Here is a 25,902-nt window from a genome sequence, read left to right on the forward strand (position 1 = left end):
CTATCTACAGTTCAACTGTATGGACGGCGAGGTGTCGTGTATAAATACATTTTAAAATCTAGGTAGGAAGGCGTCAAAATGTGTCGATCATATTTAAAAAAAATATTAGGTGTTAACGATAGTTGTGTCCATTTTTTTCTGAAAAAATCTGTTCTACACACTGAGCTATAATGAAAAAGAGAAGACACTTCGTATAACGCGAATTAGAAATCATGTACTAAAAATTATCGAACGACGTTGCCATGTAAAACGCGTAGCAGAGTAAAAAGGACTAACTGTTTATGCTGCTTACTGTAAATTCAAAGCTGTTTGCCGCGCCCTTTCGCAGACTGCTTCACATTTGCTTAGCGTTCAAGGTAAAACACTATTTCCCACCAAATACAAGATGAGCTCCGGAACCTATGTTGAATGGAAGACAAGTCGGCTTGTTGCCGCATTTAGTGTTTACATATAATATCAATGGCTTTACGAGACATTGTGTTTTCTGCGCGGTGAAGATTCTCCAAATTATTGTAAAATAATAAAAGATAATACATTATTGACCAACTTATAATCTTTTTTATTGTGTCCTTTTGTTCATTTTGAAAAAAAACGGTACAACTTATATTAACACCCAATAGATCAGTTCAAATAGGTCTGTACGTATTTGTTTATGTATTTAATACCGTAAGAAACATTATTGACAAAAAACTTTAAATCAAGTATATTACCCAATGTGTCAAACCATTATAGATTACGGAATAATTGCATGGGGTGGAGCCAGCAAAAGTGCTATGCATACTTTGGAAATAGCACAAAAGTATGTACTCAAGGCTCTGCTTGGGGTCTCTATCAAAACACCCACAACAGAGGTGTTTGAACGAGTAGGTGTTCTGAACGTCAGGCAACTGTACGCGAGGGCACTTCTCGTTCACACACATAAAAATGGTGGCAGTAAATATAATACAATCTATGAAACAAGATAAAAAAAGAGAAAACTATTTATGCTATCTAAAATTACAACATTGTTTGGTCAGAGGAGTCACATGTACCTTGCTCCCAAAATTTACAACACTCTACCTCTTGATTTTAAATTGAATAAAAATAAACAGAAACTTAATTTATTTGTTAAAAAATGGCTTCTGGATTTGGGTCCTGAAAACTGCCTTGGGATGTTAACCCCACCAAAACAGTAGTCTATTTGAACTCGGAATTATTGTAGCGTGTCTGCTATTTATGTTTTATGTTTATATCAATACAGTGTTATTTATTATATTATATTTATCTTGTACTAGAACATAAAATAAAAACAATGTAAACGAATGACTCGACACGGGTCGTGCCCAGTGAGGTGTTTATATAGAAAAGAAAAAATGTAATGTTTTATGTGAAATAAATGCAAAGACAGTGATATGGCGTTTTCTCCTCTCGGCCTACCCCTAAGGGGGAACGGTGTGATGGTTTGTTGTTATATTTCAGTAAATGACCTGTCTTTTATGTAAGATGTTAAATGATAATGTTACACAGTGCGTAAATTAATCACACAAACCAGACAGCGGCATGTCAATATTCCTGAAAATGTTTTAACTTCCATACAATATTCCCTAACCAAAAATGTTTTCTATCTTTGTAGAAACATCTATCAACAATAACGGTTTATTAGGTAAGACACATTTTAAGAAACGGTTAGGTATTTCAGGAACATATTATAGAGATACAACCCGACTCACTGTAAGAAAAAATATTTTTAAAAACCATTTTAAGATTAAAATAAAAAATGAATGCTTAGAAAACAGGTTTATTTTTATACATAGAAAAATGGAACAGTAAAAAAGAAATTTAAAATTACATATATAAAAAGTAAATTTGAGGCATTTCTGGTTTTAAAAATAAATTATTAATAAGAATTCTTAATGATACTAAAAAATTTAATCACTACTACTTTCAGACAATTCAGCGTCAGCTTTAGGTTTTCTGATTTGCTTTTTCCGTTTCTTGGTAAACCCAGGACCTTTTTGCGATGTTCTAAACAATTCTATTGCTTTCATTTTATTTTTCATTAAATTTGATTTTTCAAATTCCCTTTGAGGTATTACTTCTTGATAACGTTCTGGAATAAATGGTGTTTGTACAGCACATTTTGTTGAAGTTATATTTTTAGGTTCACTCGTTGATGGTATGCTGATAACAGGCTTTTCTGTGTTAGTAATTTCCAGTGAAGAATCAGTTTTGGTTTTCGTGTCTTTTTTGGTAATTTTCGATTTTAAAGAATCTTTTGTTTTTCTTGCCTTTTTAGGCTTTGATAGTCCCAGCTCTTCTTCATTTTGTTCATTATCATTTCCCATTTTTCCTACCGCCATTTTCACCCTTTTACTCATGTTTTCTTCAGCTGTGGTTTTGTTTACTTCGGTTCTGAAAAATGATCTTATAGATTGTTGAGAAATTTTTTCATCCAGACGTTTCAAAACGGGATTTAATATTTCATCAGTTTTAGCTTGGGACCAGCCAAATTTAACTCTGGTGAATTCTCTCAGAGCAGTTGTATCAGGCTTGCCCCAACTAAAAGTTTCTTTATCTTTATTTACTTCGGGAGATAAATATGCTTCTACTACCTGCAAAAAAATAAAAAAATTTCAAATTTTTCTAAAAATTATAGCACACAGACAAATGTTTTTAATAAATAGTTTATTTACACTAATGAACTCTTAATGACCAATCAATTGTAGTTTGCAATGCAAAAATAAGTGCTTTACTATAAGGGGCTTGAATAAGTTCTCGCTGTTTTTTTCATGAAAATTAATGCTTTATTTTTTTGAATTAGTAAAGAACATGTCATTGAAAGTATTGTCCATCGCTAGCGACTACTTTCACCCAACTTTCTGGCAGCACACGAATACCATCTCGGAAGAACGACTCATCTTTTGAGGTTATCCACAAATTGAGTCATTTTTTGGCATCTTCATAAGGACGGAAGTTGTGCTCAGCCAGACATCCCATTTGAGAGTTTCTAAGTATGTTTTGACTGGCCTTGCAACATGCGGCCGAGCGTTGTCATGCTGCAAAATTATTTTGTCGTATCTCTCCTCGTATTGTGGCCGTTTTCCCTTCAATGCTTGGCTCAAACACATCAATTGTAGTCGATAGCAATCTCACGTGATGGTTTCATTGGGTTATAGGAGCTCATAATACACTATACCCAGCTGATGCAGAGCAGAGATGATGATAATGATATTTGGTGATCAATATTATGTATCTTTTTTGGGCGATACCGTGTATGTTGGATTTGATCCGACGTTTCGGCTACCATTGCAGGAGCCATCTTCAGGGAAATCTGCAATGGTAGCCGAAACGTCGGATCAAATCCAACATACACGGTATCACCCAAAAAAGATACATAATATTGATAACAGTGACCGTGAAAACCTTCGCACATATTTGGTGATGTTCCGAAAGAGCATGATCACTGTAATACCCGTATGCAGAGACAAACCTTAAGGTGAGGAAAGTACATTCTATTGTCTTCACCCTTGGGTTATTCTTTGCATTTTAAATTAGAATGTACTTTCCTTACCTTAAGTTTTGTCTCTGCATACGGGTATAAGTCTCCATAAGAATTCTATGTGCTTCAGCTGCAAATATAAAAATAAAGTAATGCTGGAACTTCACGATGAAGTTGGCTGCAGTATTGCCAGATGTAAAAAAGCAAAGGTAACACCATCTGTCGAGAAACATCGAGAATTTATTCAAGTCCCTATTAGAATTACTAAATTATATCTACCCTGTGATTTGGAAACTCCTGACTGAGTGAAATATTTTTTAGCTTGTTGCGTAGATTTGTATGCCCAAATGACCGTTTGTTGCTCCACCAAGTTCGAAACTTCCTTAATCCTTGAAGAAGTGTTACATAGGGAGGATCTGCATCTGTATTCAATGCCGGAAAAGCTGCTAATATTTCTAATGCAGTCACTGGGCCTATTCCATTTACGCCGGTAGTGTAATCGCTTCCAACTAACATAGCTAAGAGAATGAGCTGTTCTCTTGAGAGTTCTGAAAAAGATAAATGTTTAGTGCTCTACAAATATACTTTGAAATAAACCAATATTTAAAATAAACTCTAAAATTTTGAGTTCGTAAAATGAAGTAGGGTGTAGTCTCTTAAAAATATATTAATTATCATTCTGTAGACAAGTGTGTAGATTATCAATATACTTAACCCTTAGACTGCTAAACAACGATATATCGTTGTTGTTAATCCCTATCATAAAGTTCTAACTAGACTGATGCTGACGTCATAATCTCCAAAAGGGTAAATGAATTCGGGAACTGCTTGTTGCACTTAACCGTCAGTGGTATAAAACATTTTCTAAACATGAAAATTACTTATTCGACGAGTTATTATTCAGTTTCGTACCTATTTCAGCCTAACGGAAAATTTAATACAAAAAATGTTTTCTTACGCGCGGTAAAAATTAGAACATTAAATTGTACAGCAAAGTTTCTTGAAAATTAATAAAAAAAAATATAAAATATTTTAATAAAAACGAACTACTTTGAACGACGTCACTTGTTCATATGAATCATCCAAGATATATTTTACTCAAATTTTGTTAAGCATGCATTGATGGAAGTGGTAGGTTTGATAATAAGGGCACTTTGCCCCACAATCAACAAAAAAACCATCATAATACTGTCGTTTCAATAATAACTATTAAAACAATGCGCCTTGAGATTGCTGTGCGAGATCATTTTTATTTGTTTTTATTTTCGATTAAAAAAGGGTTTACAACCGCTGTACGAGAATGTGTTGCGGGCGGCACGAGTTGTCTATCTTGCTCACTCCACTGGGCTTGAATTAGATATTTATGAAATGGAAGATTTTTCTTGGAATTGCTATTAATTTTTAAAACAGTAGTGTGTTTGGAAAACAACGTATTCGATAAAATATTTTTAAAATGTATTAATAATAAGATTTCTGATTAGATTCTTGAAAAACTGCGTAGCAGCGTAAGGGTTAAAGAACATACTATTTTAAAAGGCACTCACTAAAGCAACTCTGAATATTTTCTGAGAGAAACTGCAATACATATTTTTGTTGATTGAAAAAATTCTTGTATACACTTTTTCCACCAAAAAGCCAAATGTCACTATCATCTGTGATGGTCCCATCTGTCAACTTAATGGACTCTAAGAATGCACATTGGGCTTCAGCTTCCATAGGGGCAATAATGTAAGGTACCCCGAACATTTGCAGGAGGTCTTGAGCATCTCTCGTCATTTCCTCTGAAATGTTACGGCCCATTCTGTCAAGTTTATTTTGCTGTTTTTCAATTTTATCTCTTTCAACTTCCAAATCGTCGGCAAGTATTGATAAATCTTCAGTTGAGATCATTTGTTTTGCAATAAAATTGTTTTCAACAGATGGATTTTCACTTGCGGTATCTTGGGAAATTATATGCCTAATTTCATTTAAGGTCATCCCTTTTTGCGGTGAAGTTTTGGGAGTCAGAAATTCAATAATTTCTTTTTGTGGTGATAATTCAGAAATTAAGGGTGAATTTTGGAATGGTTGTGTTTCTGATTCAGAAGACAAAGGTGTTTTTAAGAGTGGAGAGATTTGTTCAGAAACTGTAGTTTCTAATATTTCATTGTTAGGCTCATTAACAGCAGGTAGTAAAGTATGAGCAGAAAACTCATCGGGGCAGATTGTGTTTTTAATATTATCTTCTGCACATAAAACATCTTTTTCTATCATACTTATTTTCCTCGTAAAAACATCTGTATTAACATGCATTGATGATGGATTATGACTATTTTCACTATTTTTTAAATAGTTCTCTACATCATGGACATCTGGACTCACTTTATTGTCGAGTTCATTGGATTTTAAAGTATCATTAACAGTGCTGTTTTCTTTTTTCTGTTTATTAATAATTTTTTTTTCGAAGATGTCTGAAAAAATGTCATCTCCAATTACAGCATTTTCCGTTTTTATTTCTAATTCTATAGCAGGTTGAGTAATATCAGGCACATCTTCGAAGCTTTCATCTGTGTCGGAGCTGGAAAAATTTTGGACTTCATCTTTTTTTAGTATACTAAAATTAGCATAATTTTCAGTTGGAATATTGCAATGGGAATTTAAGAGATTTACTTCATGTTTATCTGGATTACCTATTTCAGTGTTATCTACAACTTCTGTTTTATTTTCTATAACAATAATTTCACTGTTTTCTTTTATCGGGACAGGTGTATTAAAATTAGTATCCATATTCAATACAGACGGTTTTGATTTCTTTGTTTTCAATTTACGCTTAGATTTACCATCCACATTACTATTTATAATTCTGAGTATTTCATATTCAGATAGACCACTATTTTGCAACATATATGCTTTGGCCAGAGCAAGATCTTTATTTCCCACATTTACAAATTCATTTTCAGAATCTTCATCTGTTGACCATTCGCTGTCATTGTCTACAAAATCTGGACTAAGAAATGTTAAATCAACAACATTATTAGATTCAACATTTGTACTGGTAGATGCTTTATTATCATCTGAGCACTGTAGTGATAATTTTATAGCAGCTTCTAAATCCTCATCAAATTCTTCACCTAATTTAATTTGCAAAGAATTGTCAGAGCAGGTAGAACCCTCGCTTTCTTTTTTAGCAGTTTCTAATGCCAACTGTATTTTGGTTGCTGTATCCAAGGCTTCTTTGACATCTTTAATTAATACAAAATTAGAATGTTCTGTTGATGCTATTCGTCTTGAAGGAATGTTTTCAATCTTAGTATCAATACCTTCTTCATTCAAAAGAACTTCTAACTCATTAAGAGAAAGGTAATGTCCACCCATCTCCTTTTCAGTTTCTTCTAAAGAAACTTGAACTTGACGTCTTTTTAGAAGCCTCTGCATCTAGAAATTAGAAATTCGGTTTTAAATTTGTTTATAAAAAAATGTTCTATACATAACCACATAAGTAATATTAATCAACGTTCTTTTTGGGTTGCCAAGTAAAATTTCATTTACCCAATATTTATGACATTTGAGTGACATTTTAAAATGGTAAAATTATTTAAGTTTATTATTATTAGAATCTACAAGACATTTATTTACCAACAACTTCTTATTTGAGATATAATTTTAATACTATTACCCGTAAGACATGGAAACTGCTCTGCGTACTATACTACGAAGAATAATGTAGTAGGTGTACAAAAAATATGATATTTTCACAAATCGGAAATAATGTATTTAATATTTAGAGTGAATTTTGCAATTCTAATGATGTAACTATTGACATATAAAAAAAACAGTTTTCATTTATGATTTTAGGGTTTAAAAATGAGTACATACAAAATGGCTCGCAATTGGCGTTACTTCATTTTGACATCAGACGTCATTCCCGCAGGGCGTGTTTTTAACAAACATTGCATGGTAACATAATACGTGCCGTTTGCTTATGCTTTTTAGAAAATTTACCTGACATCGCAAGGAAAAAATTATAATACCGTTACCGTTTTGATTTTTTGCTTCTTTAAACATATATATACTTTTAAATACCTTATTAACTGCATATAAATTGAAAAAGTAGCTTGGTGAAATGCGCTGGAAAGCGTGTGAGACTACCAAAAAGTCAAAAGTTAAAAAAAGGTTTTTTTAATAATTTATGCTTCAGATAATTTTTAATTTATACTGCAACATAAAAATGTGCCAAGATTTTGTGGATTATCTAAATAAAAATTCCAGTACAGTTACCTGATAATTGGAAAAATTGTCACTCTGAGAAGGTAATTCGTGGATACGACCCCAAGAACTCTGCTTCCGAGTCTCTTTAAGCTCAGTCAGAAGATCGTGCTTTTCTCTCGGAGTAAGGTTCTTGAAGTACGAAGAGTTGACATCGAGTGAGTGAAGATCAATGTGACTATGAGAATCACCAACAGAAGATTCTTCAGAACTAAAATATAGAAATAAATCCTTATTCTTATCCTCTTTCTCGAAGAAATAAAAAGTTTAAGTTTTAACATTTTGGTATTTTTTTATTTATTGAAATTTGTTTCATAGGCGGACTCTAATCTCGACACGATATATGTGTAATAAACGTTTTGAAATCTGTAGATATAGATGTTGAGGAGTGGACGGGGTGTGAAGAATACCTCGTCCAAGGAGGAGGATTTAGAGTGGGCTGTACTGTAGGGGAAGGAAGGTTGCGCAACTCCATTAACCTGCTGATGATGAGGCGTGATGTGTGCTGGAACCTGTCTGGTGAAGCTGTTGGTCGTGAAACACTGGCACAGCTCATATGGAGCTGGCGGTCTAAATGGACGCTGGCACAGCTCGCTTGATGAAATATTTGTTAAGCGCTTCACTTGGTTGACATTCGATTAGTACTGCTAGTATAACATTTTTTCCAGCACTCACACGTAGAATTATTGTTGCGTGGAGTGCGCTAGGAAATAGGAAGGACGGGTAGGTATATATAGCTTTAGTTGAGAGTTGGTCCAAACAATAGATATAATTGGGTTGACATACTCTGAGTCTTCTTCCGTATCAGCGGCAGCTATTTCTTCAGCTATTGGAGGTAGTTTAAAGAGATTCTCTTCTTCTCCTGTAGCAATCACCGCTTTAACCGGAGACTTCTTATTGGGGGACTTAGCTTTCTCGGACAAGACTTTATTGACAGCCATTTGTTTTGTAACTATTCCAAGTAGCTGCTTTCTCATTTGGTCAACTGTGTTGTGCATCTGAGACTTTTTGTTTTGACGTTTTATCTAAATGAATATAAAAATAAATATGTAAATTTTTCATGCAATAAATTAACCAAGAAGTGGTAGTTATTATTTTACTAGTGGGAGTTGCTAATTTATTGCCTTTATGTATAAGGTTTATTCCTTCTAACTGCTCGCAACTATAGTGATGGGATTTAGGGGACATAGTAAGCCGAATATTATAATAGTAGGTTCTGGCATTAATTTAAGAGAAAACTTGAAAAGTAAAAACGTCAAGATTATTTTTTTAAGTGGCAATAGTTATAAACAATTATAAACAAACAAACCGTCACACCATTTCCCGGTGGGGATAGGCAGAGAGAATAGAACACATCACTATGTCTTTGCATACATATCTCACTTCCTCCACATTCATACACCTTTTCACGATGATTATTCTGACTTTTGACATGTCATGTCTTCCTCATTTTCTGCGTCTATCAACATTCGCATGGTAAATCCTTTTAATAGTTTTTTTGCTGTCCATTCGCTCTACATGTACAGACCAATGCAGCGTTTCTTTCTTGATTTTGTTGACAATGCTTGTCTCAGCCTTACATAATGCACAGATCTCAACAAATATTATTATATTGTGTAAAAATAGATAAATCTACTAACGATTGTCATTTTCTTTAGAGTTGGAACTCCCCCATCAAAAACAAATACAGGTTTGATTCGATAATACATTAATTTACACAATCTTTGGAATAAACCCATCAAGTGTGCATTTGTCACAGCTCCACCACGAGGATCGTGATATCCCTTCACCATCTGATGCAGCCATATTGAAATATCTGAAACCAATAATAAAAACAATCATTAACATTAAAGACATACCCAGTGGAAAAAAGTAAAAAAAAGGGGAATAATTTAAACAATTTTCAACCATTCAAATTTCTTAAGCGAGATCCACATTAGAGTGTGCCGATGAGATGTAAAGTTTTTGATTTTTTTAGACACCAAAGTGAAAGGGGTCTAAAAAGTTGCATTTTGGATCACATTGAATGTAATAATTATTAAAAAAAATATTCCATAATACTTTTGGCCCTCAACCGAGGTTTGAAGTTTATAACTGTCTGAACATTTTTTAATTATTTATATTGATAAAATTATTTTTTGTTAGTAAAAATATAACTTAATCACATTACAAATTCGAACACATTTTAAAACTACCGAAATACAATAAGTTTACACTCCGCGGAACTGATTCCGTTGAGCGTCTGGCTAATATTGACATAAACAATGGCTCGTGAAAACAATGCCACCCATTTATTACAAAACAAAGTGCAACTCACGCCCTTAGATTCTTAGTTAATAAGGTTTAATGCACATTATAAAATCCACATGCATTAAGTAAAAACTGAAATAAAGTAAGATGAGGAAGCTCAGTGGATGTTTTTATTTGTCAAAAAACTATCAAACTAAGCCAAAAATTAAAAAAATAAATAAATTATGTATCATATTATAAGCGCTATGAAGATAAAAAAGTTTTGTAATTTTGAAATTACTCCACATGTGACGTCGCAAGATCTCATCAAAGAGTTTTGCTGATCGGTAAATTGACTTCCCGGAAACTGGAAATCTATCGCAAAACTATCATTGATTTATTTGGAAGAACTTGTGACATAGTTCATTTTTATTAATTTTTTCATACATTTCCGAGAAACTTTGCCATACAATTAAATATCTCATTTTTACAGCACATAAGAAAACATCATCATTATCATTCCCTTTCCGCACCTAATGGTGCATAGGGCACTGCATTGGTAACCAATCACGGCATATCTTGATCATTTTTGTTGCATGAAGGTAAGATGATCAGTCGTACGCTTCAGCTACCAGTCCAGGGACTATGAAATATTCTAGTGTGAAAACACTATTTTAAATAAATATTTCATATCAACCATGTCTAAACTCTACTTTAATTCTTCATGCGCCCAGTCAAGGAAAAAATACAACTAAGTAAGATGAGCGAAGAATGAAAAATAGGTCTTATTAATAACACAAAAATCTTTAAGAAGTTTGAAAAAATGCGTTTTTATTCATTTCTAATTGTAAACATATAGAAATAATATTTTGAGTGTCTAAATGTTGGTAGACAAACAAAGAATTTTTAAAAATAAAGTTACCTATACTTTCATATAAATCGTTTTCGTAAATGCAAAGATCTGTACATTTCAAATTTGTATGTAAAAACAACGTTTTGTTTTAACCTTTGTGATAATCTTTTTTATTAGGTACCTACAGAGCAATTGGTTGTTAACTGGGTCTGTTTTTTTTTATTTATTCCCTCGATTGAACGCAAACAGAAGGGGTGTCAAAAATGCTCACTTTAGTGTAATTGACATTCCATTTTTAATGTAAAACATCTAATAACATGTGTCTATTTTGTTTCCTGGTTACTTAACTTTTTTTAATTTATAAAATGAAAATATATTTTCTCAAGTTAGATATTGTTTAAATAAAGTACATAAATTATATTTTGTTATGAGTGTCTTACAACACAATAATTATTGACCAAAAAAGAAACTTTTAGTTGAGATCAGTGACTCAATGAAGAGGTAAAAATTAGGGTGGAATGAGTAAATGTAAATAATAATGAAACTGTATGTAGATACCTAATAATAATGTGAACTGTGTAGATATTACATAATATAATTTATTACGTTACTTATCTACCAAACATACTATTACTTAAAATATCTAATAAAGCTTTAGTATAGTTCAAGAATTGGGATTATGACGCGTGACCAATTTCGAATAAAAAATATTATCTATATGATAGAATAATGTAATATAATCAGTAATTAGATTCGTACCGACGGCTAAGACCTTATTCTCGAGAGTCTCCAACGGGACAGGTTTCCCCGCCGGCTCCAAGAGTCGCCACAGGCCAGTGACTCCCATATCTGCTCTCGATCAAATCTGAAATCGCATCAAATTAATTCTTATTATTGTTAGCGACCTTCCCAGGCGCTACCGCATACCGAGCTCTCTTTTTCCCACGAAAATCTCCCCAACACGTCAGACTCAAATCGAATCGTCTCGCTTTATGAATATTAGAGTACATCGGTACATATTTATCTAACTACTGCGCGCCTCTACAACGCGGTGTTAACGCAGCGCTGTCGTATCAAATGGTTCAGAAACACCGAGGCCACCCACTCTTTCCCACACCGCTTTTTCCCACGCCCCATGCATAACCCCAACATCCTTTTTATGAGTCCGCGATCTGCCACCACCACTGCCACGCGGGGCGCGGGACGTCACTAGCGGCAACAAACTTAACAAAACCAAACTTCAGTCCTTGTCAAATTAATGAAAGTAGACGGTTGCTGTGAAACATTCGCAAAATATTCACCTTTCAACTATAGAACTAGATTCAGCTATTACTCGACAGTGCGAACTAGTATTTTACTCACTAATAAACCAGGATATTTGTCAAAACGAGTAAATAAAATATAACATTCCTCTCGTGCAACTCCGTCAAGTTGGCAGTGCCGTCGGAAAAAATACGAAGTGAACAGGTGTTTTTTGAATGGGACGGCGAATAGTCGCGTTGACTGGCGTGCGTACTCGGTGTCGATGTTGATAGTATTTGTATGGCCAGAGAACGATAACAACGCCTCGAGTCAACAGTGGCCAGCGTTAATTACAATCTTCAGTCCGAATTTACTCGTTGTTACTAAATGTGAATCGGTTTTAGCGGGCGGTAGTTGCGAGTCGCATTACCGCGAAGTTGACGCGAAGTGTAGGAAAGTTCGGGGCGCTTAACGAAGTTCAACTTATCGGCGTTGACAATGTTGTGACAGATCGCGTTTGTGGGAAGATGCCGCATCAGTATGGAGTGTCCGGCATGGCGCAATCTCCGCCTTCCCCGCCGCCGCAGCACGGAGCTCTGTACCCGCGCTTCGCTAGCGCTGCGGGGCCCGGCGCCGGGGCTTACCGCCCCGAGGAGCGCCGCCTCACCAAGGACGCCATGGGGTCCTACCTGCGGGACCGCTCCGACATGGTCATGGTCATTCTGCACGCTAAAGTGGCGCAAAAGTCGTACGGCAACGAGAAACGCTTCTTCTGCCCTCCGCCCTGCATCTACCTGTTCGGGGATGGCTGGAGACTGCGCCAGGAGCAGATGCTGCGCGACGGGGAGACGGAGCAGGCCTCCCAGCTCTGCGCCTTCATAGGAATCGGCAACTCCGACCAGGACATGCAGCAGCTGGATCTCAACAACGGGAAGCAGTATTGCGCCGCCAAGACTTTGTATATATCAGATTCTGATAAAAGAAAACACTTTATGCTCTCTGTTAAAATGTTCTACGGTTCAGGACACGATATCGGAGTTTTCAATAGTAAAAGGATTAAAGTCATTTCCAAGCCATCTAAAAAGAAACAATCTCTGAAGAATGCGGACTTGTGTATAGCCAGTGGTACGAAAGTGGCGTTGTTCAATCGGTTACGGTCGCAAACCGTTTCCACGAGGTATTTGCATGTAGAAAACGGGAACTTCCACGCGTCGTCCACGCAGTGGGGGGCCTTTACCATCCACCTCCTGGATGACAACGAGAGCGAGAGTGAGGAGTTCCAGGTGCGCGAGGGCTACGTCCACTACGGCTCTACTGTGAAGCTGGTGTGCTCCGTCACGGGAATGGCGCTTCCTCGACTCATTATCCGAAAGGTATGAGTATCAATTTATAACTTCATGACCATCAGACATAAATTTTATTGTGGTTCCTTTGATTCTTGTAAAGTAATGGTGAAATTTGCCTTTTGCTTTGTCTAGTAAGTTATAGCCATTTTTATTAAACAAATAATTACTTACTAATGAATAGTTACACCATCCTTTTGGAAATGTTTTTACACGCTTTTACAACAAAAGCTGGCAATTTTGTTTCAATTCTGAATGGCAGGCTCACGTCACACTCGGCTGGCGGTTAAAGAATGACATGACTGAGTGTTCCGGCATGAGTTAAATCTCATAATTTTTGGGGGCTCGGGGTGTTATATATATATTCATTATATTTAATGTGAAAAATGTGGACATATTTGAGTAATATTTTTTATACGGTTTATCTGGTTCATCATCAAAATTGTTAAAAATATTATAGAGATCTGTAATTCTTGTGGTCTTAAACTTTGTACATCTTCACGACCTTTCAGGTAGTGGTAGCATTTACATTGTAATACCATGGTCAAAAGCGCTTCATGTCGACGGTTCGCACAGTACTGCAGTATCCATCATCTGGGCTGTTATTCTGTATAATGTTTGTGTTTTATAATTTTACTAAATTTTCACGGTCCTGAGGAGGCAATTAAAAATTTACACACCAACAACATTAATTGGTGATGGAGTATGCCGAAAATAATGTTGATAGCAATACTAGAATACTATTGTAGCAAATCTTACAAAGAAAGAGAAAAACCAGCCAACTGTGGCGCTGCGATTCTCCATGTTGAATCAATAAGATACGAGGGGGTACCCGAAAGAAACCAAATTAATATTGAAAAAATATGTTTAATTAATTATACCAGGCGAGAAGGGTGGGCTTTTTAAATTAATTGATGGATGCATTAAGAAAATAGGAAACTCATCTAAAATGGAACAACTATGGATGTTCCAACCAGACTATAAAATTTGATTCAGAATACGGCACTACCCAATATAAGGAGTACCGCTTTACCCACCTTCAAACTACTGGGAGTCTTCCTTACTTCTGACCTCTCTTAATGCTCGAATTGGTAGGATGATAGGTTCATGCTTCCACCAGCTGAGACAAATCAAATGCCCGTTGCCCGCAAATTTGCCCGTTGATGCTGCCGGTCAATTAACAAATGCTTTTGTAGTGTCTAGAGTCAATTATTGTAATGATATCTACGCAGGTCTACCAACGAATAAAATGATTCACTTACAGTCTGTATTGACCGCCACAGCGAGACTTATTTTTGGAATCTCTAAGTTCAATCGTATCACTTCATTACTTCGAGGAAACTAGCTAGGTTTTCTAGATAGTGGAATACCAACTCTGTTGGCTTATGCATATGTCGCTGGACAACTCTGCTCCGGAAAATATAAAAAAACTATCCATTCCAGATCAACTAGCTGACAGACATCTTACACTTAAATCAGCTACCACTGCCTTAGGAAAAGTTATTATACCTGTTCATTAAATTTGGTAAACGCGTATTTGCGGTCGCAGGCACAGGAATGGTTTCTGGACTATTCTTAATTTTATGGGATTGACATTTATTTGATTCGTTAGTACCTATTTAAATTTGATAATATTAATATTTTTGGTTTTTTTAAAATCAAACTTCATAGTCAATGACTTATAAAAATATCTATTAAAACACCTCGGATAATATTATTTCTTTAAAAAAAAAATATTAGCGCTCTTATAATTTACCCAAATATTTCAATTTTGGTGACCATTTTCAATGAGTTGTAAATAACTACTATTATAAAATGGAAATCAAGTTGGGGTAGTGGGGTTCGAACCTCGAACCTCTGATCTGTGAGTCCGCAACACTAGCCACGGGACCACAACCCGATTCAAATAATAAAGTAAAACTTATCAAAAGAGATTTCAATGATAATTTAATCAAAATCATTATTTAAATTTAGCGAGTACTCTCAGGTAAAAATCCTGCAAAAGGAAATCGGCCGGAGATTAGTTGTTCTCATAGTGTATGGGTTATTACGTTTGCCAGGCATTGAAGATTTTTGCCGTGGTGTGAAAGGGCCAATCATGCGATATCATGCAGTGGCCTTGTGGTTTGCACGTGCACAGCGGTCCAGTCTCCGTGAATGTAGGGTAATTTTATCTTGTAATGATACTTCTGCCGACCACTCGGGCATTCGATTTTTTGCTGTTTCAAATTGCCTGGAGTTGTACGTAGTCCAGCATTCGGAGCCATACATAATCGTCGGTCTAACAATAGTCTGGTATTCCTTCCTTTTAGCTTAAAGGTATTTTTGAGTCACACAAAATTCCTGTTACCGATTTGAATTTCATCCATCCCACACCTATTCTATGATTTACATCCGTTGCTCATCTTCCGTCTTTGCACATTAAGGGAGGCTAGATACTTAAATGAGTATCAGTTAACTAGTATTTCCCCATCTTGCATTGAAGGAGTCACAGCATTTATTTCCTAAAAACGCAGGTACTGATGTTCGCTTTTTTTCCTGTTGTCCTCCAGGATCTTTTTTCATCTTTCCAGGCTGCTCTGCAAGTTACAAATTCGGTCATACTGAAAACATTCTTGATTGAACTTACTGGTAAAACAATTAAACAAACAAAAAAACAAACAAACCATCACGTCGTTTCACCGTAGGGGTAGGCAGAGAGGATAGAACGCCATATCACTCTATCTTTGCACACAGACCTCGCTTCCTCTACATTCATACATCTTTTTATGCATGCACGCCGATTATTCCTACTTTTGACATGTCCATCTTTAAGTATTTGATGGACTTGATTGTGCCATGTCTTTCTCGGTCTTCCTCGTTTTCTGCATCCATCAACATTCCCATTGTAGATCCTTTTAGCTGTCCAAAGAAACGCAGGACCCATTTCTTGATTCTTTCGATAATGCATATCTCAGCCTTACACAGTTCACAGATCTCGACATTTGTGCACCTATCATACATCGTTTTACCACACATTCGCCTGAGGGATCGCATTTCTACAGCATTTAACCTATTTTCATCATCATTTTTCCAATTCCATACTTCGCTCCCATACATTAGAGTTGGCACTTCAACTCCATTGTGAACTTCTAGTTTAGCCTCCTGCGATAAACATTTGTTTGCCAAAGTAGATTTCAGTGCACCGTTAACCCTGCTCCCGGCTCTCACCCTCCTTTCAATAATTTTCTCGGTCTTTCATACTTCATTATTTTCGATTTATCAACTTTCATAAGAAAATCGCTTTTCTTGCATACATCGTAGACTACAAGAAGTATAAAAATTGAAAAGTATTTTCAGGCGTTGCCTAGTGGGGGAAATAATTTAGCCAGACGAATCTCACCCACATCTATAAAGGCTCCATCTCTTTTACTTCACAAAAGTCAACCGATCGAAGAGTTGAGGAAATGTGGATGTTTAACCATAGGTAGGAATGGCGAATGTTACAGTGTGTAAAGTGGCCATTTAAAATATCTGTCTGCTTAAAAAAAGCTAACCATAATTATAAAAATGTTAGAAAAGAAGTATTGATTAGCCAGTTCCAAGGTGCAATGCAGTTGTTACATATATTAATATTTGAACAGTCAATTGGCTTATTTCCCCCTGTACCACATCACGATGGGAGAGTGTCCCTACATAATACATGTGCTAGGGAGTAGATAAATCATTGATTACCATAAGAAGTTAAAACCTCTCTGCATCACATGACAATGTTTAAACTAATGTATTCAAGATTAACAAATTACAACAGGGATGGAGAACATTTTAGAGAAGGGAATGTGGAAGTCTAGGCATTTTCAGCTCTTTAACTTCACAATCAGCAGGTGGAAGAATTAAAGAAATATGGATGTTCAAACACAGGCAAAATGGTGAATGTTACAATGTGGCCAATTACAGGTCATAAGCCCTATAAATGCCTAGACTTCCATATTCCCTTCTCTAAAATGTTCTCATCCCTGTTGTAATTTGTAAATCTTAATGACTCCCTAGGGGGTGAAATCCAGTATTTTGTCTACAAACATTTGGACAAACTCAAAATATTGTAATGCATTTAAATAATATTTTGGTCATGTATCTTTATTATTAAAAGATTTATCTGATTTTGATTAACAAATCTCCTTCAAAAATCACTCATCATCATTCCGTGTCCGCTCCCTCGTTGGAGCATTTGGTGTCCACGAAGATATTCCAGGCATCTCTGTCGTCTGCCAGCTCCTGTGCATCCTCCCAAGTTGAATTTGCGTCCCGTAGTTCTGACGTGAACTGCCGACGAACAGTCAGCAGTGTACGTCCAGGACGTCGAGAACCCGATGCCTCGTAAAGTAGGCAAGCGTGGTTAAGGCTCTCAGGAGGCATCCGCAGTTCATGGCCAAGCCAGCCGTATCGCCTATGCTTGATGACAGTTGTCACCGGAGTTTGCTGCGTCCGTTCTCTTATTACTTCATTCCGCACAAAGTCAAATCACCGCACACCCAAGATTCTTCCGAGACACTTATTCTCAAAACTCAGTATTTTGCTGTTCTGGGCCCTAGTGAGGTGGCGCGATTCGCATTCGCATATTGGCAGCATTTGGTTTTGGTGCTGTTGAATGTGGCACCTGCTATTCCTAGCCGCACTCCCATTTTTTTTATTTATTTTTTTATTTATTAATAAAACATATAAGACATGAATATCATGATATTATATTCCCAGGAGTTGTACGAGAAAACTCATTTGGGACGGTACATTAAAAAAATAGTACATTTCTTGTAACAATACATAATATACATTTAAACAATAAAAATTTAAACAAATTTTAACAATCTATGAACTTAATATTAAAAAAGGAAAGAAAACATTTAAACAATCTGTGAACTTAATATTAAAGAAGAAAATAAAAAATCTTTTTGAAAGCTGCCATTTTCCGTAACGTATACTCCTAGGTATTTGAAATTTGCGACCCTTTCGATGACAGTCAGGGGATTTTGGCAAGATTTTAGGGATTTTGTCAAGAATAAGTAATTCATACCCGCCCCCCCCCTTCCTGTCTAGAAATCTAAATGCGTCAAACTGAAAAATACAACTTCAAGGTTTAGGAATTTGCAATTTTTGCCCACAGATCAATATAAAACAATGTACTCAATATAATTATACTATAATATACATTCAATAACAATAGTTATTCATTTACAAATATCTTTATTTGTTAATTTGACACTTTAAAAATACGTTGTGACTGCCACATTTCGTATAATGGCAGTCTTGATGACTATAAAACGATTATAGATAAGTGTCATCTTAGAGTGCTATTATGCACTTTGTATGCGGCGATAGTGAACTTTTTAGTTATTGCAGTTTGGCACAGAGGACTACATTCTGAGACTACACAGAGGCGGCCTCCGTGGTGTAGTGGTCAAGACGCTTGACTCACGCTCGGAAGGTTCTGGGTTCGATTCCCGGTGAGAACACAAAAAATTAAAATGTTATTTTTCTCAAGCCCGGGTGCTCTGTGATGTAATTCACCACTGTAATTAGGCCTCCTGGCCTGTTGTGGTGCAAAAAAAAAATTTAAAAAAAATCTAAATTCTATTTAATGTCATACTTAACTCAAAGTACACTTTTTTATGTTTTTAATATGACTCCCTTGACACTCAATCAAATGTAACTCGAAATGTTTGAATAATTGGTGGCAAGTTGTATAATAAATAAGTAATGAAATAATTTCGAAAAATGAGAACATCGTATATGATTGGTACTTACTAAAATTATTAAGAACTGTTTTATTAATTATGCCTTTATATATTTCTCAAAAATAATACCCTCAGTGTTTTTAAAAATACAGTTGAACTTGGTTATAACGATCGCGGAAATATTGAGATCTTTGATGTAATGAGGAAATATTCGTTGACATTTTATTTTAAGGTTTTCTCCATACATTTATTTACTTTTATAAGGAGGTGCTTTTCGGACATACTGAACATAAATATTGTCAACAGTTGAGCAAAAACTCTTAAATTGTTAACAAACATATTTTTAAAAATAAGAACCTAAGTAATAAACCACCGGGCATCGAGATGGGATGATGTTTATGACACTATGTAATTACCTAACTGGTGCTTTTGCCGACAACATTGAAAAAAAAATTGCTCAGTTGAAATTGCGTATAAAAAATCCAGGCATTGTGATGTCACCACATTAAACTTTACAACTTCTTTTGTAGTTTAGGAATGACACTCGTATTTTGAGGATTTTTACAATACTTTTCAGTTTTATTTTAATGTTCTATGGCCAATGCATAATAAACATTACGAGTGGGTGATGTTAGATCAGATAAAAATTAACGCTTGAATTATAAACATGTCTTCTAACAATAGGAACTGTCTCTCAATTCGTGAAAAACTGACAATTATTTGTGAAATAGAATGTGGCACGAAAAATTTTGATGTGTGTAAAAAATCTTATCCACTGTGACAGGGGGGAATTGAAACCTCAGACCGTTGATCTGGAGTACACTTCTAATCACAGAACCTTAACACGAACTGTGTATATTATATTTTAGGTGGATAAGCAAATGGCCCTCATGGAAGCAGATGACCCGGTCTCGCAGCTTCACAAGTGTGCCTTCTACATGAAAGACACAGAGAGGATGTACTTGTGCTTGTCCCAGGAGAGAATAATCCAGTTCCAGGCGACTCCGTGTCCCAAGGAACAAAATAAAGAAATGATCAACGATGGAGCCTGCTGGACTATCATCTCCACAGACAAAGCGGAGTATCAATTCTTCGAAGGAATGGGGCCTGTCAGGTATGCTTTGATTGGAGCTGATCAGTTTGTTATTTAAACATATATTTTATTTCTTTTCACAAACTTAATTTTAAAATGTAAGGTGAATTTTTTTATCTAATTATACTCATAAATCATTTGTAGTGCCCTTAGTTTCAATACGAATGTGAAGACTTAACTTAATTTTCTAAAACAGTCAAATTTGTTGTTGATAATTCTTGGGGATAGTTCATTCTAATTTTATTGTAAAAAGGTTCTTCAGAAGAAAAAAAAAAACCGTTATATGAATAATAATTCTCTATCCTTACTGTTTTTGTATTTGTATTTTTTATTTATTTATTCATATAAAGTTACCAGTCTCGAAGGTGTAAAAGCAATGAAACCGGCTATTACTTATTCCAAATTTGTGGGTTTAACTTGTTATTTATTTTTATACTAAATTTTTTTTAAATTTTCATCAGGAATTTTATTAACATTTGGTTTTTTTGTTTTGAGTACTTGTCATAACTTCCTTCCTCCTTTTCTCACCAGCTGACTTATAGCGTGTTATTACTTCTAAAAAAATCGCATGTAGAGAAAATTGCTCAAAATTATAATTGATTCTAGAAAAATTCTATTGAAAATATTTTTTTTTCGTATTATAAACATGTTTTATGTTTTTGTTTAATTGCTGTACTTTCACATACTCACACTGGAGATTATGAAAGTTGGTAGCTTTTAAATTAACAATGAACCTTCACACATTTGATAACATACTTTTACCACGCAATTTCCAAATCAATGATCTCGGTATTATTTTTTAAGTGAATTTCACATCTAAGTCCCGTATTACTAGTACTGTAGATAAATGTAGTAAGATGCTTTGGATTTGTACTTCGAAATTCTAGATCATTCAATAATACAACTGCAATACGCACATTCTATGATACACTTGTCCGCAGCATACTAGAATACTGTTTCCTAATTTGGGACCCTTCTGAGTTGAACCACATCTTTGAAATAGAAAATATTAAAATGTGTTTTTTTTTGCGATACTAAAATATCTTAAAGAATATAATTATTATCCATTCTTGTATCCATCATTAATTCTAGCGGGAATGCTGGATTACAACACCCTCGAATCTCGTCATCATATTTTTCTAGGGAAGCATTTCTATAAACTGATTTCTGGAAGTACCTAAATATAATCCAAATATCCCTTCTGAAACAGATCAGTTTGTATGTTCCCAATAAACTAGAGCGAGATCACATGCACTGTTTTATGTACCCTTAAGCTGTACGAATGCAAGTCAGAATTCACCTATTAATATGGCTATTCGCTTGCTGAATATGACTTCTGTACATAATATGAACACATATTTCTGTACACATCAGCAGTTAAGCAACCATCTGCTCTCTATTCATTAATTTTTCACAGTCTACATTACGTATTGGGTAATGCTGACACATTAGCCAATCAAAGGTTCAAATTTTTCTTACGCTTTTAAGCTTAGAAATTGAATAATTTTCAGGTCACCAGTGACGCCCGTGCCTCTAGTCCACTCGCTCAACCTAAATGGTGGTGGTGATGTGGCCATGCTGGAACTGGCCGGAGACAACTTCACTCCGTCTCTTCAGGTTTGGTTTGGAGACGTGGAAGCGGAGACCATGTATCGGTGCGCCGAGTCCATGTTGTGTGTTGTGCCCGATATCTCCCTGTTCCGCGGAGAGTGGCTGTGGGTGCGACAACCGACACAGGTTATTTCTTTTTTTAATGTTCAAATCTTACAAGGATGTCCGGCCTCTTTTTTGTTCATACAAACATATTTCTGTATTTTCTCCCAGGATTTACACACTTTAGGTATCCACCATTAACATCCCCTTATAGTTTTTTTTTATTGATAAATTTTCTTTTATAGGAGCTAGAACCACCCGAAAACCTTTAAAAATGCTTAGTTTTATCTGTCATCTTCAGACGTATGGTATACAAATATAATAACTGTTTTTGATAAAAACAAATCATGCTGATACAGAAAATTTCTTTCTGTTATCTTTCTTAAATCAAAATCAGTTCATTTTTGGGAAAACGGGAATACGAGTCCTCGATTTTGTCGATTTTAGTTAAGCATTATCAGTCTGACGTGCAGTTGTCATTTTCGCACAGTATTCAAGGAGGCACATGAGATAGAGTGACAGAAAATCTCTATTAAAATACTTATTCATAAAACCACTCTCCCGCCACATATCGTCTTGAGCGGTTTTATCAATGTTGATATAAAACTATTTTTTAATATTATTAAGTACCAGTTTTATTTGAAATTTTCTTCTATTTGTTTCACTATTCAGATGATTGCAAAATGCCACCAAAAAAAATGAATGCTAAAAAACTTCTACAGAATTAAATGGTGATCCTCGGGTCATTCCGTAAACATTACAAATTAATGTCTTACTAACAGAGCTGACAAGTTGCCGATGTACGCAATCACTACACATCATTACATATTGCATTGTTGTATAATTATTAATTTCTGTCCCAGTGACAAATTAAAGTTTTCAACTAACTCCACATAATAGAGCTCATTCTATTGTTTGCCATTCAGAAATTGTCATTCTTCTTACTATGTGAGTACTACAAATGACACTCAAATTCTTTTTATTACTTTTTATTTAAGTATGATACTCACTCATCTGCAGTAAAGGTTTTTGTATTTTATTAAACTTAGTAATAAAGCGAAATAAGATTTTAATGAACTTTTTTAAAGCAGATCTTAATTGTGGTTATTTCTGTACTTTTTTTAGTGGCATAGTATTTTAATTATATAAATTTAAATAGGCGTCAACTAGTTTTTTTGTATTGTAAAAACTTTGTAGACAATGAGGATGTTTAGTGCTACGTAAAATTGGATACTAAAAATTTTTTTACTCATGCTAAACATTAAAATGTATTACGAAGTTTCGACGAATAATTACTTTGAACGACGTCACTAGTTCTTCCGAATCTCCCAATGATAGAGCGTTGTGATGGATTTCCGGTTTACGGGAAGCCTATTAACTAATCGGCAAAACTCACCGAAGGGAACTTGTGATGTCATATGCGGAGTAATTACAAAACTTAATAAAATCAATGTGCCGATAATATGATACATAAAAATATTTTTAAGCAAATTTTGGGTTGGTTTGATAGTTAATTAATAAATTAAAAATCTATTGACTTTCCTGATTACTAGATTTAACCATCTAGGGCAGTGATGGGTAACCTGTGACACGCATGTCAGATTGTTTACGGACGATCTTCGCCTAAGAACGAGCTATGCCCTTTTTTCGTTTACTAGGCCCACTTCGTTTCTTTTTCATTTAATAGGGCGGCAAAAATTATTAACATTCCTAAATATGCCACGGCACCCGAATCAAGACAATTGAGTGGTGAATGTTCATTTATTATTTTATTTCTCAAAAATACTTTTCTTTTTCTTTTTCTATTTTTTTTTTATTTAAATCTTAAAATAGGGCACACATATCATACATATTGTTATGTGTGTTCTAATAATAACATTGCAAATATATTTAATTTATAAATTGTTTATCACATATGTCTTGACCATTATTTTAAATTTTGATATGTTTTTTTCTTCATAAATATTTTTTTCCATTTCGTAATACTTTTTAATTGCTTTAAATAAAATTGAATTTTGTGACTTTGCCTTTTTCCTAAATGGAAGTCTAATTTTGTTCTTTTCTCTAGTATTGTGATTGTGTTCATGCTGGTTCCGATCAATTTTTTTCCAAAATTCTGTTTTTTTTCCAAAATTCTGTTTTTTTATTAGAGTTTATAATTTTATGAACAAATATCATTGTATTGTAAAATATTCTTTGTTTATATGTTAATAATTTCATTTCATTTACCATCGACTTTACTATTCTAAAGGCTTTATTTTGTAATACAGTTAGTTTATCTATGTTTTCTTTGTTTGATAAAAATAAAATGCTACTACAGTAGTTAACGTGTGGTTCAATAATTGCTTTGTAAATAGTTTTGCAGGAGTCCTTATCAATAAATCTTCTGATCCTTCCAAAATTGATATTTTTTTTGCAATCTTATTTATTACCATCTTAGCGTTTTGGTGAAATGTAAGTTTTGAATCCAACATTACACCTAAATATTTAATTTCAGTGACTTCATTAAGTTTTTCATTTTCTATTACAATTGATGGTGTAATTTCTATTCTTTTGTTTCCTATATTCATATATTTAGTTTTGTTAACATTTAATTTTAATTTATTAATTTTTAGCCACAGTGATACACTATTAAGATCATGATTTAGTCTGTCCATAATTGTTTTATAATTTTCTCCCGATATATATATTAAGGCATCGTCTGCAAAGAGTCTTATTTTTGAATATTTTAATGTTTCGACAATATCATTTATGTATATAATAAACAAAACCGGTCCGAGAACCGATCCTTGTGGTACTCCCAATGAAATTTTGAGGGGCTCGGAAATTCTTTTCATTAAAGCATTTATCTACATTATTTATAATATGTTTCAAGTTACAATAGTTGGCATCATAATGTCATACAGTTATTTATTTATTTATTTTATTTTATTTTATTCAGAAAACATACAGCCATACATAAAAGTATTAAAAACAACGATTTTCTAACACAAAAAGGCCAATTAAGTTTTCATAAATTATCCAAAAGATTTAAACACTAAATGTGACAAAAAAAATGAATAAATAAGGAACTCAAGTGAGAAAAGAATAATTGTTAACAGCTGCGTTTTCCAAGGAGTTATGATCGCTAAAATCAGCCAATAAAAGAGTCTTCTTAAAACGGCTTTCTGTCATCTGTTTAAATATATCTGTCAAAAACATATTATATATTATTTCGTTTCTTGAATCCTTTTAGGTTTATTTTTATGTTCATGTATTTAGTTTATTTGTAAATATTTTTTTTTTTATCTTTTAATCAATTAATTAATCTGTAAATGTATTCCAGGTGCCCGTATCTTTAGTGCGCAACGACGGTATTATCTACGCCACAGGGTTGACGTTCACGTACACTCCCGAGCCGGGCCCCCGAGCGCACTGTGCCCCCGTAGACGACGTCATGCGCCCCGACGTGCCCCTTCCCGGGTGGACCCAAGGTGCACTACGGTAGGGAACACTACAGACCTCTGGAACCATTTTATAATGGCACTCATTATATGTATCTACCAGGTCATATCAAACTTTCAATTAAAATTCATTTAAAATATAGCATTCCCGGGACCAATATGAATGAAAATTATACAGGTCTTGTAAATGAATATTTGTTTGTAAAGGTTTAAACTGGATGAACTTTTTTGGTCAATGGCAGGAATTTTTTAATACTACAGTTTTAGAAATGCCTGTTTCTCATCCTTTATTTTTCTATTTACAATTTTATAGAACTGTCGGAGTTATTCATGCTGTGAACAACTATGTATAAATTGAGATTGAAGAGATATTTTCTAATTACCACAAATGGTTTTATAGCGGAAGAACGTTAAGCAAACCAGTTTAGAAGTGATGATTATTGTATATTTTCAACCAATTCAAACTTTTAAACAATGGCTTTATTTATGTATTATCCAATGCAGTGAGAATCTCAAATTTGTTTTTGTTTTGCGTTTATAGAGTTATCAAATGATCTAGCTTTGTTTACTTAGTACAATAAAACCCCCTTTTTACGTTTTTCAAGGGAGCAAGAA

General features: G+C 34.5%; 2 protein-coding genes across 2 annotated transcripts; one reads left to right on the plus strand and one right to left on the minus strand.

The window, feature by feature from the left end:
* Positions 1-1,761: 1,761 nt before the first annotated feature.
* mus201 (rad2 superfamily protein mus201) lies at positions 1,762-12,243 on the minus strand. Its single transcript, XM_088234140.1, has 8 exons — positions 12,107-12,243; positions 11,565-11,670; positions 9,364-9,539; positions 8,510-8,748; positions 7,736-7,934; positions 5,023-6,892; positions 3,758-4,026; positions 1,762-2,591 (listed from the first exon to the last, which is right to left on the minus strand). The coding sequence occupies exons 2-8, from the start codon at positions 11,650-11,652 to the stop codon at positions 1,908-1,910; spliced, it is 3,525 nt and encodes a 1,174-aa protein (XP_088090266.1). The 5' UTR covers positions 11,653-11,670; positions 12,107-12,243; the 3' UTR covers positions 1,762-1,907.
* Positions 12,242-25,899, plus strand: Su(H) (recombining binding protein suppressor of hairless). The gene is made up of 4 exons (XM_088234141.1): positions 12,242-13,420; positions 19,968-20,212; positions 21,703-21,928; positions 25,170-25,899. The coding sequence occupies exons 1-4, from the start codon at positions 12,575-12,577 to the stop codon at positions 25,329-25,331; spliced, it is 1,479 nt and encodes a 492-aa protein (XP_088090267.1). The 5' UTR covers positions 12,242-12,574; the 3' UTR covers positions 25,332-25,899.
* Positions 25,900-25,902: the final 3 nt, after the last annotated feature.

This window comes from Micrasema longulum, unplaced genomic scaffold (genome assembly GCF_059751315.1).
Source record: "Micrasema longulum isolate JH-2025_06_02 unplaced genomic scaffold, ASM5975131v1 h1tg001207l, whole genome shotgun sequence".
Lineage (NCBI taxonomy): Eukaryota > Metazoa > Arthropoda > Insecta > Trichoptera > Brachycentridae > Micrasema > Micrasema longulum.